At 64.4% G+C, this 11,629-nt stretch overlaps 6 protein-coding genes across 6 annotated transcripts in view; 2 read left to right on the forward strand and 4 right to left on the reverse strand.

Annotated features, from left to right (window-relative positions):
• Nucleotides 1-3,033, forward strand: part of F751_1901 (Protein arginine N-methyltransferase 7) — a gene marked incomplete at both ends in the record, with an annotated part of 6,145 nt that extends 3,112 nt beyond the window's left edge. Inside the window, 8 exons of the mRNA XM_011399608.1 lie at nucleotides 17-203; nucleotides 297-696; nucleotides 900-995; nucleotides 1,228-1,423; nucleotides 1,619-1,839; nucleotides 1,980-2,091; nucleotides 2,347-2,655; nucleotides 2,845-3,033. Coding sequence (XP_011397910.1) covers nucleotides 17-203; nucleotides 297-696; nucleotides 900-995; nucleotides 1,228-1,423; nucleotides 1,619-1,839; nucleotides 1,980-2,091; nucleotides 2,347-2,655; nucleotides 2,845-3,033 — 1,710 coding nt within the window. The remainder of the gene's footprint in view (nucleotides 1-16; nucleotides 204-296; nucleotides 697-899; nucleotides 996-1,227; nucleotides 1,424-1,618; nucleotides 1,840-1,979; nucleotides 2,092-2,346; nucleotides 2,656-2,844) is intronic.
• A 303-nt stretch (nucleotides 3,034-3,336) lies between these two features.
• On the reverse strand, nucleotides 3,337-5,131 carry F751_1902 (Putative aminoacrylate hydrolase RutD; the record flags this gene model as incomplete). Its single annotated transcript, XM_011399609.1, has 6 exons — nucleotides 3,337-3,573; nucleotides 3,728-3,831; nucleotides 3,985-4,219; nucleotides 4,372-4,434; nucleotides 4,607-4,893; nucleotides 5,056-5,131. The coding sequence occupies 6 exons, from the start codon at nucleotides 5,129-5,131 to the stop codon at nucleotides 3,337-3,339; spliced, it is 1,002 nt and encodes a 333-aa protein (XP_011397911.1).
• A 303-nt stretch (nucleotides 5,132-5,434) lies between these two features.
• Nucleotides 5,435-7,441, reverse strand: F751_1903 (Putative aminoacrylate hydrolase RutD; the record flags this gene model as incomplete). The annotated part of the gene is made up of 6 exons (XM_011399610.1): nucleotides 5,435-5,671; nucleotides 5,842-5,945; nucleotides 6,166-6,403; nucleotides 6,593-6,655; nucleotides 6,863-7,149; nucleotides 7,366-7,441. 6 exons carry the CDS (start codon nucleotides 7,439-7,441, stop codon nucleotides 5,435-5,437), a joined length of 1,005 nt encoding a protein of 334 aa, XP_011397912.1.
• A 1,036-nt stretch (nucleotides 7,442-8,477) lies between these two features.
• Nucleotides 8,478-9,353, reverse strand: F751_1904 (hypothetical protein; the record flags this gene model as incomplete). The annotated part of the gene is made up of 4 exons (XM_011399611.1): nucleotides 8,478-8,610; nucleotides 8,770-8,948; nucleotides 9,053-9,179; nucleotides 9,271-9,353. The coding sequence occupies 4 exons, from the start codon at nucleotides 9,351-9,353 to the stop codon at nucleotides 8,478-8,480; spliced, it is 522 nt and encodes a 173-aa protein (XP_011397913.1).
• Nucleotides 9,354-9,368: 15 nt separating this feature from the next.
• F751_1905 (hypothetical protein) lies at nucleotides 9,369-9,710 on the reverse strand (the record flags this gene model as incomplete). Its single annotated transcript, XM_011399612.1, has 1 exon — nucleotides 9,369-9,710. One exon carries the CDS (start codon nucleotides 9,708-9,710, stop codon nucleotides 9,369-9,371), a length of 342 nt encoding a protein of 113 aa, XP_011397914.1.
• A 529-nt stretch (nucleotides 9,711-10,239) lies between these two features.
• The window catches only part of F751_1906 (hypothetical protein), a gene marked incomplete at both ends in the record, with an annotated part of 3,194 nt that continues 1,804 nt past the window's right edge, over nucleotides 10,240-11,629 (forward strand). The window contains 4 exons of the mRNA XM_011399613.1: nucleotides 10,240-10,242; nucleotides 10,355-10,815; nucleotides 11,014-11,137; nucleotides 11,466-11,606. Coding sequence (XP_011397915.1) covers nucleotides 10,240-10,242; nucleotides 10,355-10,815; nucleotides 11,014-11,137; nucleotides 11,466-11,606 — 729 coding nt within the window. The remainder of the gene's footprint in view (nucleotides 10,243-10,354; nucleotides 10,816-11,013; nucleotides 11,138-11,465; nucleotides 11,607-11,629) is intronic.

Below are 11,629 nucleotides of genomic sequence, written 5' to 3' on the forward strand. Positions count from 1 at the left end.
TTAGATCTGGGCGCAGCTGGTAGAGGTCAGCCCCTCGCAAGCCAGCGGCTTCGACCTGTCACCCCTGGACTCGTACCGATGGTGGCCCGGGCCCGAAGCCGTCCAGCTGGATTCCCTGCCCCACCGCCAGCTCAGCGCGCCGTTCCTGGTGGACACCCTGGACCTGCAGGCTCGGGCGCGTGCCGCCGCGGCTGCGCACCGCTGTGGGACTGGACGAGGGGGAGGCGAGCAAGGATCGGAGCGAGGCAGCGGTGGGTCCTCTCACGAGCAAAGTTGCGAGGGGCCTGCCCTGCCAGGTCCGCCGCAGCCACCTGCTGCCAACAGGTCCGCCGCCTGGGAACTGGACGTCGAGCTCAGCGTCCCGACCACCGGTGATGGAAGGCTGACAGCGGTGGCCTTTTGGTGGGACGCGGAGCTGGCCCCGGCTGCCGGCCCCGGCCTCGCCCCCACGCGGCTGACCAACCGGGCGCCCGACGGCGGCCCGGTCACGACCTGTGCCGTGGCGCTGCAGCACCTCGATGGCGTGGCCGTGAAGGGCGGGGGCGCGCTGTCGCTGCGCGTGCGCCGAGACGTGGGGCAGGTCTTCTTCTCCACCTCCCCACCGCAGTGCAGGGCGCGGCACGCCCTGGTGCCGCGCTGGCACTTTGACATGGTGCGGGACGAGGCGCGCAATGTGGCCTACGACGGCGCCATAAGGTGGGAAGGAAGATGAGAGGGGAAAGTGAGGGCTGCGAGCGAGGCTGGTCTGTGATGGGGGGAGTGAAAAGGGACGTGGGTGGGAGGGTCAGCTGACCCCACAGGCGGTCCAAGGTCCGTGGTGCTGGCCTGCGCCAGCTGCGCTGCAGTGCCGGATCATCCGGAGACTCCCCTCTTACGCCTGTCCTCCACATGCTCCGCAGCCGGGCCGTGGCGCGGCTGAAATCTCGGAGGCCGGGCGGGGTGCATGTCCTGGACATGGGCGCCGGCACGGGCCTCCTCTCCATGATGGCGGTCAGGTGGGTGCATTGGTGGTGGTTGGTTGGATGGAACCCTGCCAGGGGCAGGCCGTGGTGAGGCAGCATCAACTGCACTCGTTCCAGCCCAAGTTTCTGATCAAGGGGGGGTTAGGACCAAGCGAGCAGGGCGGGCAGCCGGGGCGTCGCACTGACCGCTCCAGAGCCCTGCTGGCAGCCCCCTGTCATTTCAGGTTCCGCCCCCCACTTCCCCCACCCCAACCCCTCGTTGCAGGGCGGGCGCGGCGTCGGTGGTGGGCGCCGAGATCAACCGACACATGTGCGATGTGGCGGAGGAGTGCCTGGCGAGCAACGGGTGCCTGGGACGAGTGACGATGTTGGACCGCGACGTGCGCCGCATGGCCGCCGAGCCGGGGCCGGACTGCGCGCCCGCCGACCTGGAAAGGCGCGTGGACCTCCTCATCTACGAGGTGGGGGGCCTGGCGAGGGGAGAGGGCAGGGGGTGGGGGGAAGGGAAGCGGTCACGCTTGGTGTCTGCGGTGCATGGGGGACCAACCTCGACGCTCAAGATCCCAGGATGATGTGGGTGCTGGGCGCCGCCATGCCCCATCTCAACAGGGACTCCCCCAGATCCACTGCCAAACATCCCTGCCTGTGTGGCCCAGGTCTTTGATTCGGGGCTGATCGGGGAGGGGGTGCTGCACATCCTGGCGGCAGCCAGGGAGAAGCTGGCCGCCCCCGGCGCCCTCCTCGTCCCCGCGTCGGCCCGGGTGTTCGCGCAGCCCATCCAGATGCGACTGGAAAGCGCGGCGGGCTTTGACGTCAGCCAGGCAAACCGCTGGCGCTGGCGGCCAGACTACGAGGGCGTCGATTTGGAGGAGTGCCGGTGGGTTGAGGGGTGGGCGGTAGGGAGAGGGCTGGCAGGGTCTTGGACAGTCGGAGAAAGGGCAGCACGCCATGTGCACATGCAGGGCAGTCAATGCCCATCACAGTAACCCCATATCCCCTGCTTGACCCGCGGCGCAGGAACGACTGGGTGGCACTGGCGGACCCCGTCGAGGTGTTTGCCTTTGACTTCTCGGCCAGCCTGGAGAATATGCGGCCGGCCTCAGCCCCTCACGAGCTCCTGTTCACAGAGGTGCTGGGGTTCAGGGGCAGGGGATGGGTGGCCTGCTCTGAGCCCGGCGGGGTGAAAACACCCCTGGGGGTTGGTGACTGACGCCATGAGGCCAAAGAGCTGAGTTTCTGCCCCCCTGCCACTGAGACATGGCTCTGGGGGCCACCAGCCGTGGGCGATACATTGCCCGTCGGCCCTGCGCAATTCCTCCTCCCGGTGACCGGCCCTCACATGATGACTTCCATCCCATGCCTCGCATGCCCTCGCATCGTACAGGCCGGCGTCGTCAACGCTGTGGCCACTTGGTTCGAGCTGGAGCTGGACGAGGAGTGCACACTTTCCACCAGCCCCCACCGCTCCGGCAAGGGCCCAACCTGGCAGCAGGCAGTGCAGTGGGTGCGGGAGGAGCGGGTGGCCCCGGGCCAGACGCGGGTGCTGATCGCCTCACACGACACCTATTCCATCAGCTACGCTCTGGAGGAAGGCGCAGCGCCCGGCCCCGACCACGCCGGCGGCGTGCACTTTGCAGAGCTGTCGGACGGGGCTGGGGAGCTCGAGGATCGGGCGACGGGCGTGCCCCTCGTGGTGAGCACTGGGACAAGTGGAAGTGGGTGATGCTGCACTCCAGGTCTGAGGCCATCTAGGGAACGTCTCTGAGTATGGCAGCGTGCAGGCACTGGCTGGGCTGTGCAGTGTCTGATATTTGTTTTCTGAGAGCCAGAGCTTGGAAACCCTTCATAACCCACACCCCCACACACACTGCCGCCGCCACAGGACCCTGTCTGGAAGGAGGCGTTCGATTCGCTGCAGCCCCTGAACTCCCAGATCGTGCGGGCATGCGTCCAGGACCCCCTGGAGTACAGAGCCATTGCGCTGGAGGCCGTGGCCTTTGCCTCCCGGCCCCACGACTACGACCTGGACGCCAGCCAGGCCACCGACTTTTGCGTCAAGATGATGGGCTGAGGTTGCGGGAGGAAGGGTGTATGGCTGCCTCAGTGAATGCATGGTGAGCTGTGCAATGACACCGTGCTGACGCAAGAACTTGTTCTGTTTATACGCAGCAGAGTTCCACACGGCGTGTCTCTTGACATGAGGGTGTCGAGCACAAGAGTCAGTGAGACTGAGGCAACAGCAAGCTCGTTTTGCACTCGCGTCGTTTCCATGGGATTCTCCCTTCCAGGCAGCTATAAAATTCGAAGGAACAGGGCCCTGCGCACGCACCCCGGTCGCTTGCGCTCCTCCCATCCAGCCCCCCTCGCAGCCCTCTCACACGTCGGTGGAGAAGGAGAGGAAGGTGTCCAGGATCTGGAGGAAGGTGGGCAGGTACTGGTTCATGGCGGCATGCCCCGCCTCCTTGAAAACGACGAGCCAGGGGGCCGGCACACGCTCCGCAATGGCCCGCAGGGACTGGATGGGCACCACGATGTCGTCCTCACCCCCCACAAGCAGCAGGTCGTTGTCGATGCCGGGCACGGCGTCCCAGACATCCGTCTCCACGTAAAACTGGAAAGGTTTGGGGGGAGGGATACTGTGATGCTGCCATGGGTCGCCATCGTGAGGCGGTAAGACGCCCTTGCTCCTCTTTGGAATGTGCTTTCGAGGAACCTGATATCAACCCCTCACACCGGACAGTCTTCCCCACAAGATGCTCCCTCACATAGTCTAGTATGGCAAGGGCCTGGCGGCCAAAGGTGGTGCCATTGTAGGTGTCGTACACGGCAGAGTCGGGGTCGATGAAGCGCCGGCATGCCGCCTCGGCGGCTGCAATGTCGCGGGTTTAAGAAGGATGCGGGGATCGAATGCCTGGGCTCGAAGCATTCGGCGGGATCAGGCCCTTCCCTCCCACAGTAAATCCACTGTGCAGCGCCGTGCTACACACCAGCCCGCCCCAATCCAACCAGCCCTGGTACGCACCCACGGGGAACTGGAGGGGGAAGGAGGTGTTCAGCTGGTCCAGCTCCGTGGCATTCGGGTCGCTGAACACCTGCTGCGCCTGGAGGGAGGGCGCCTCCGACTCCGGGCTGCCGGCGCTGCCAGACACGATCACGACCTTGTTGTAGTGCTCCCCGTGCAACCCTGCCGACGCGGTAGCAATAAAGCCTCCCAGGGACAGGCCCAGGAGGTTGGGTTTGACTCCCAGCTCCAGGGCCTGAGGGGGGTGGAGAGGGAGCACGTCACATGCTGTGGCCCCAGGGTGCCTGATTTAAAGAACCAGTGCAAACTCCATGAAGAGCTCTGGAAATTCATGTCTGGGCAGTACGCTGCAGGATACAGGTCCAACGAAGGCTTCACACCCCGCACCTCCACAAAGGCGAGCGTGTCATTGGCCATAAGGGGCACCGTCAGCGGCTTAGTTGTAAAGTCCTGTGTGGCCACGACGGTAGGAAACAGTTGACTTCTTGTGCATCCGTCTCGTGGCGAGACAGCATAGAGATTGTGGCAAGGGGCATGCATAGCCAGGGAGACAGCTGCTCGATGACGGCGGTCTGTATTCGATGGCAACCCAGTCAGCACATCAACAGACCACGGTCCTCACCTTGGTGTAGCCCATGCCCCTGTTGTCAAAGATGATGACCTCCTGGTCCTCTGCCAGCGACTCCAGGAGCTCGGCGGACCAGAAACTCATGGTGGATCCCAGGCCAGCCACCAGCACCAGGGGTGGCCGGCCCGTCGTGGTATTGCCGAAGCGGTGGTATCCAACCTCCGCGCCCGGAATGGCAACGGTGCGAAGAGGCCCGACGAAGTCCAGACTGGAGCGGAGCTCGGGAGCCACATCGGAAGCAGTTACATTACAGAATTCCAGGGCGGTGGCGAGGGCATCATCTGCATCGGGGATTGATTTTCTCGGGTGAGGTTGTGCCGCGTCAGCCGCACCGACAGCAGCCGAGATGGAAGTGGCTCACCCCATGCGACGGGTTCCGAAGGGGAGAACCATCCTCAAACACTTTCTTCCATCATTGCATGCATTTGGGCGAAATCTCATACCTGCCGACACACGGTCGGGGGCCGTGAGGGCGGCCAGGAGGACAAGCACAGTCCAGGCGGCATTCCGAGGCGCCATACTGACGCTAGGCTACACTGTGGACTCAAATGCGCCGCCTGTGGAATGATGATCACCGTGTCCGAGGCATCCCCAAGCAAATCTCATACCTGGCGTTTGTGGGTCTGTGGGAGGGTCTCAGTATGACGTGGCGTCCCGGGTTGCCAACCATGCGAGAGTTGACGGTGACTCCCCATCATATTTACAGGGCCACCTCCGGAAGCAATCGGGGGGCCCGTGGGGAGGATTGCACACACATGTCATTGCAGCATGGTGTCGATCACGAATCTGGGCGGTGGAAGGTACAAAAAATTGGTTGTGGTATCACATGTCCGGGTATGCATCCAGGAACAAGTCCAGCATGCTGACGAAGCTGGGCAGGTACTGGATCCAGGCGGCGTTTCCGGCCTCCCTCAGCACCACCAGCCAGGGGGTGGTGGTACGCCTGGCAATCACCCTCAGGCCCTGGGAGGGGATCATCACGTCGTCCTCGCCTCCAACCAGCAGCAGGTCGTTCTTGATCTTGGGGAGGGCCTCGTAGACCTCATCGACATCGAAGAACTGGCGAGGGGGGGGGGATGGGGGTGGGGGTGGGTGGAAGGGTTTGAGCAGGGATGGGGGGTAGACTCCCGCATTGCTCCAGCCCATCGGCAAGCGACTGGCACCGTGCGGCAGGACCTCAAGGAGCGCTCATGCGAGTGCAGGCTCCACCCCACCCCACCCTGACTCACGAACTCAGAGAAGGCGCGGGCCTGGCGCTCAAAGGTGGTGTAGTTGAAGAAGTCCACCACGGAGGGCTCGGGGTTCCTAAAGTACGCACAGGCAGCCGCCGCAGCTGCACATGGATGGGAGTGGGCATTGAGACAGGGAGGGCGTTTGGTGTCGATGGCATGCCTCGTGCTTACTTTGCATGTCAAAGTTCGGCATGCATTGAATGGTGCGCGGGTGCTGGCGTGCATGTGGTGGTCTGCTCTGGGGACTCCGAGCCCCCCAACCCCTCCCCCCAGCGCCAGCAAGCAGAGGCCAGGCCCTGCCAACCCCGCCACGCATCTCACCGCTGGTGTGCTCCAGGGGGAACAGGAGCCAAAGCTTCTCCAGCTCGGTGGGCTCCGGGTCAGACATCAGGATGCGGTTGGCCGTGGGCGTGATGTGGCGGGAGTGCAGGCTGCCGGCGGTGCCGGACAGCACGATCACCTTGTTGTAGTACTTGCCGTGCAGGGCGGCGCAGGTGGTGGCGATCATGCCGCCCATGCCCCAGCCCATGAGGTTCACCTTGACATCCAGGTCCAGGCCCTGGGGGTGATGGGGAGGAAAGGAGGAAGGGGTAAGTGTGGACCGTGGGTGGGGTGCAGGCGGCACGCGAGCGAGGCATGGCCCCGTGGCATTCCTGCAGCTGCATGTGCAAACTTAGTGGAGGGCCCCTCCCCGGGCGCACAAGGCGAAATGAGCAGCAGGTCACCACCGTAATCTGACAACACGCACCCTGACAAAGGCGAGGGTGTCCAGAGCCATGGAGGTCACGTTGATATAGCCCTCAGTGAGATCCTGCGCATGGAGGAGGGGGGCGGCGTGAGGGTGTGCTCAAGGGCAGGAGGTGGAAGCTCGTGGGCTGACGGTCGCATGCAGGTTTTCAGGGTTGGGCAGCGTGCGCAGACGCATCCCCATCCTGCCTGATCTCAGAGGCTGGGCCACCAAAGGTGCTGACCCGCCCATTCAACACCTTCCCACCCCCCCTGCAGAACAAGTTCGCACCGTGCTCTGGCCGATCCCCCTGTTGTCGAACATGATGACCTCCTGCTGCTCGGCCAGGTACTCCAGGAAGGAGGCGGGCCAGATGGCGGAGGTCTCGCCCAGGCCGGCGACGAGCACCAAGGGGGGGCGGCCGGTGGAACTGTTGCCGAAGCGACGGTAGGCGATGTCCGCATCACCCAGGGAGACGAACTTGACGCTGCCCACAAAATCCATGTCCTTGGTCAAGGGAGGGGCCACGTCGGCGGGGGTGATGTCGCAGAAGTCGTAGACCGTCACATTCTTGGTGGCTGCAGGGCGTGTTGACAGGCATGCTATTTGAATCCATGCATCAACTTGTCGTCCGGCTCGCCAGGGGCAGTGGACGGATCGAGTCCCATGATCCTACAGGTCGCTGGTGGCCTGATGCTGCCGCCGCGCGGCATCGGGCATCCGTAGGGTCCTAGGGCAGGGCAGGCAAGATGACACCGAACAGAAACCAAACAGAACGCACAACCTTTGCCTACCGATCAGTCCCGCGGCGGAGGCGGACAGGACGCATCCGAGCAGGAGCACGGCCACAGCGGCCTTGAATGAGACCATATCTATGCAGATGTGAGGGAAACCGGTGGAAATCGAGTGCGTAGAAGAGGCCAAATTGAATTTGTCAGGGGGCGAAAGATTAATGTGGAGGAGAGAATGAGGGTCTGTGATGTGATCGCCGACCCTTGTTTGCTTCCAGATGCTCGGCCAGCCGAGGACCGCGGGGAGTTCCGGGCATGGGAAGAAATCGGCACTACGCGCTTCCGGACGTCGTCATGAGACAGCTGGACCCGAGAGCCCGAGCCCCAATCTGTCCTGGCGCATCACAATTATCTTGCCGCTCAGTAATGCGCATGATAAAAAGAATATCTTGGATGCAATAAGTGGCTCGGACGGTTGCATCGGATCAAGCCTGTGGGATCTTGGGCCGGGCGTCATCAGAAACCTTCATCGACCCAGGTCACCGTGTTGCCAGCGACGCCGTCCGCTCGACTGGTCAGCGAGTGGAGGGGGCCCTCCGACCACGTCAGATTGATGTGGGCCTCCCAAACGCGCGGCAACAAGACCATTGGGGTTTGAGGCACCAAGGCCTCTCCTTCTCCTCTGCTCTGGGTACTTCGCATTCCATAGGCCAAGGAATCTCCACGACATCGGCATCCGAGAACGTTCAACTCATGTGATCAAGCGCAGGCTATGCTTGGAGTTCAACAAATCGAAATGATGAAGGAATACGTTATGGGGGTAATTTCCCTTGCCTCATCGTCATCTACGCTCAGACCAATGCGCCAGGACATTGCTGCTCGGGCGGCCGCTCTTTCGATTTGTGGGGCCTGGCCTTATGCCTGGTAGGGCAATTGGCAAAGCAGGCCGTCTCCAGAGCGGGATCGCGAAAGGCTTCTGGCGGTGTTCTCCCAAAGGCAAACTCACAGCTGGAAAGTGGGGCAGATGGTGGTGGAGTGGACGTGTGGGTGTGAACAGATCCCAGCACTGGGCTGGTGCCTCTTCGCCATGCAAACATCAGCAATTAACCTGCCAGTGAGGTGCCCTCACATGGGAGGCTCCAGGGAGCGTTTGTCAGAGCACGGGGCCCCGCACCTCACCTGAAATCGCCGTAGTTTGGCGTCATCGTGAGAGGCAGTCCCATGTCCTCCATGAAAAATCGCTGGGTGGGGAACTTGCAGCTGTTCAGGCAGACGGAAGCGCACCCTGACTCCTCCAGGTACCTACACCTGCACCCGAGGGGAATGGCTTGCGACATCTTTGCCAATTGGCCAGTCGCACAACCTGGAGGCGGCAAGACGTTGCGCTGCCACGCTTCTCTCGTGACATCACGCTGGGGCAGGCAGAATGCACCCATACCGGCACCGGCCTGAATCAAGAACCTCCACGAGCAATGCCAGCAGTCCACGTGCCTCTCGACTTTCACGCCCTGGCCGGCCTTTGGCTGACCGTCCCCATCGTCCACGGCCATTACCGAGCAGGGCCCCATCAGCCACTGGCAGGTGACTGCCGTGGCCCAAGCATTCAATCTCGCAGAGAAGGCGGGGAAGGGCTTGGAGAACATCACCTGGAGGTGCGGGGGGCAGGCAGGGTGTTGGGGCGCCGCACCGATGACACAGCAAGGCCGTTGAAAATGCACGAGTCCTGCAGACAGAAGCCAGTGTAACTCACAGCAAAGGCACCCGGCAGCCAGGGGGGAAACAGCGACTTCAGGATGGACACCGTTGCTGCCTGGGTGTCGGCGGGAGTGTTTGGAGCGTCGTTCAGCTCCCGGGTGAGGTCGATTATCGCTGCATATCTGGGAACATGTGTGAAGGGGTCCAGGTTTTCCAGGGTCCTTGCATCTGTGCCCGGCAGCAGCTGAGTATGCCCTCGCTCCCCCACCGCACCCCTGCTTTGGGCTGTCATGTCCGACTGCAGCGGCCATTTTCCTCCTGTAGCAGTCATGGGAGATGTGTGCCTGGGTGGGCATGCCCTGCACGCGCCTCTACCCAGCGCAGCACTGGGCAATCACCTGAACAGGCTGTAAACTACCCTGTTGAGTGGAGTTCCATCCAGTGCGCTGTAGTCCGTGTTGAGGGGGCCTGGTTCCGCATGACGCAGGCCAAAACCCCTGATCAGATGGCGGGGTAAGCTGCCAGGATGCCTCCCATGACCTGGGTCTGTCCGGACCCCAATGGGACACGGCGCGGGGCTGGGCAAGCCCAATGCCATGCGAACCGGAGTCTAATGGCCTGTAATGAGCTCTGTGAGCTGTAAAGTTTCGTCGGCCTGCCCCAGCCCATTCCGTTGTCAAGTTGCACCGTGGGCGTTGGGTGGCAGAATCCATTCCATGGTTCTGGTGGGGGGCCCTGGCCCCGGCTCAGGGCGCGAGAGCTGTCATGCCGCATGGACGCTGAGGATGGGAGGACAGCGGCCGTCGCCGAGCATCGGCATTGGTCTTGATTTCTGATACACATCTTAGAGAGCAGGGCCAGTGCTCCATGAGCAGCACTGCCTGCATAGCTCACTACCTCCCTCCGCCAAAGCTCGGGCCCCGCCCCGCATGGGATGGCAGCGGCAGGGCCCGCGGGCGATGCAGGCCCTCCAAGACGATTCGAAGCACCCACAAATGTGTTCGGAGTGCAATGCACCCTGATCCATGGATGGCGGTCGCGGGACTGACCGGCCTGAGTTCCGCGGCGGTTGGATGGGGGTGGAGGGGGAGGCGTGGCGTTGCGGGCCCCTCCCCGCCTCCACCAGCGCCCTCACAGGAGCCGCACGTCCCCTGTCGCAACAGGGACGACGTGTGGGAGCGGGCCTGGGCGCCCTTTGAGGTCGGGCGGACCAGGGCCCCACGCTGCAGAACCCTAGTGCTCATGGTGAGGGGGTGGCCGGATGCCCGGGCCGATGATAGGCCCCTGGACTCGAACACCCAGTCCCATATCCCTCAGGGCCCCAACAGTTATCCCTCCTTTCTTCCCCACGCACCAGGGCATCGCACCGGCAGAGCAGTCCAGGCTGGTTGCCTTGGCGCTGGCTGCGTTGGAACGGGGCCTCCCTGCCCTTCCTGCCGCTGACCTGGCAGGCGCCGAGAAGGCGTCCCTCGCTTGCACATGCCATGCAGTGCTCACTGGCGCAGCCAGGGTAGTGGCCCAGGCCTGGCTGGGGTACCTGCCGTTCAATCTGGCCGGCGGCACCGAGGCCTGCAATGGAGAGGCAGGCGGTGCGCAGGCCGGCGCCGTAGAACGGCGGCCCGACCCCATCGCGGCGCGGCTGCAAGAGACTGCGCCCCTCTGCCACGCCGTCATTCGCCTGCTGGGGAGCCAGAACGAGTGGGGGGAGGCGAGCGGGGCCGCGGGGCGGGAGGAAGCCCTGCTGTCGGCCGCGGGCCCCGGTTTGGGCCGGGCCGCGGCCTTGACGCAGCTGGAGGCCGGAGGCCGGGCCGCCCCGAGGTGAGGCAACTGGGCGACGATCATCTGGCGCCAACGGCACTCGTGTATACTGAGCGAGTGCCCCTGGCAGACGGCATGGGGGTGCGCCGTCCCGCCGGCGTGCATTGGTTGTGCTGTGAGCCTGACTCCCACAGCCCTGTGTAGGGCTCCAAGGTCCCCCAAAATACCCCCCTCTCCCGCTGCAACACCCGCGCTCAGGGGTTGGAGCGCGGACACTCACGGGCGCGGGCCCTCCCCTGCCATTGTCTCCCTGGCGCCCTCCGTCCTGCAGGACGCCGCGGTGACGGTGGCCGAGGCGGTGGCGGCGGCCTACCTCGCCGACGTGGCGGCCGGGACCCCACCCCCCGCCCTCCCTGCGCGCCTCCTCCTCAGCGCACCAGGGCTCCGGCGCCGGCCTGGGACCGCCAGCGGCGAGTCGCGACGGCCACGGTCGATCCAGTGCCGGCGGCGCATCCCAAGTTGAGCCGCCCACCGTGGCAGGTGGGGCGGCGCTTGGCGCTGCATCGGTCCAGGGACCCCGCCCCGCCCCGCTCCCTGCAGCACCCTGCGCGCCCGCGCCCGCCGTCACCCCCGCCGCCCCGGCGAGCCCCGCCCCGCCCCCACCCTCGCTGCTGGAGGCCTCGCTGTGGCCCACCCTGGTGCACCCGCAGCTGGCCTCCACTCGCGCGCTGCAGCGCTTTCTGAACCAGGTGGCGCTGGCGTGCTGGGTGGAGGCCCAGTACCACAGCGTGCAGTGCATGCTGGAGGACAGGCTTGTGCTGCGCACGCTGGGGCCGGGCGGGAGCGTGCAGGTGGGGGGCGGGGCGCCTCGTAA

The sequence above is a fragment of the Auxenochlorella protothecoides genome (assembly GCF_000733215.1).
Source record: "Auxenochlorella protothecoides strain 0710 unplaced genomic scaffold scaffold18, whole genome shotgun sequence".
Lineage (NCBI taxonomy): Eukaryota > Viridiplantae > Chlorophyta > Trebouxiophyceae > Chlorellales > Chlorellaceae > Auxenochlorella > Auxenochlorella protothecoides.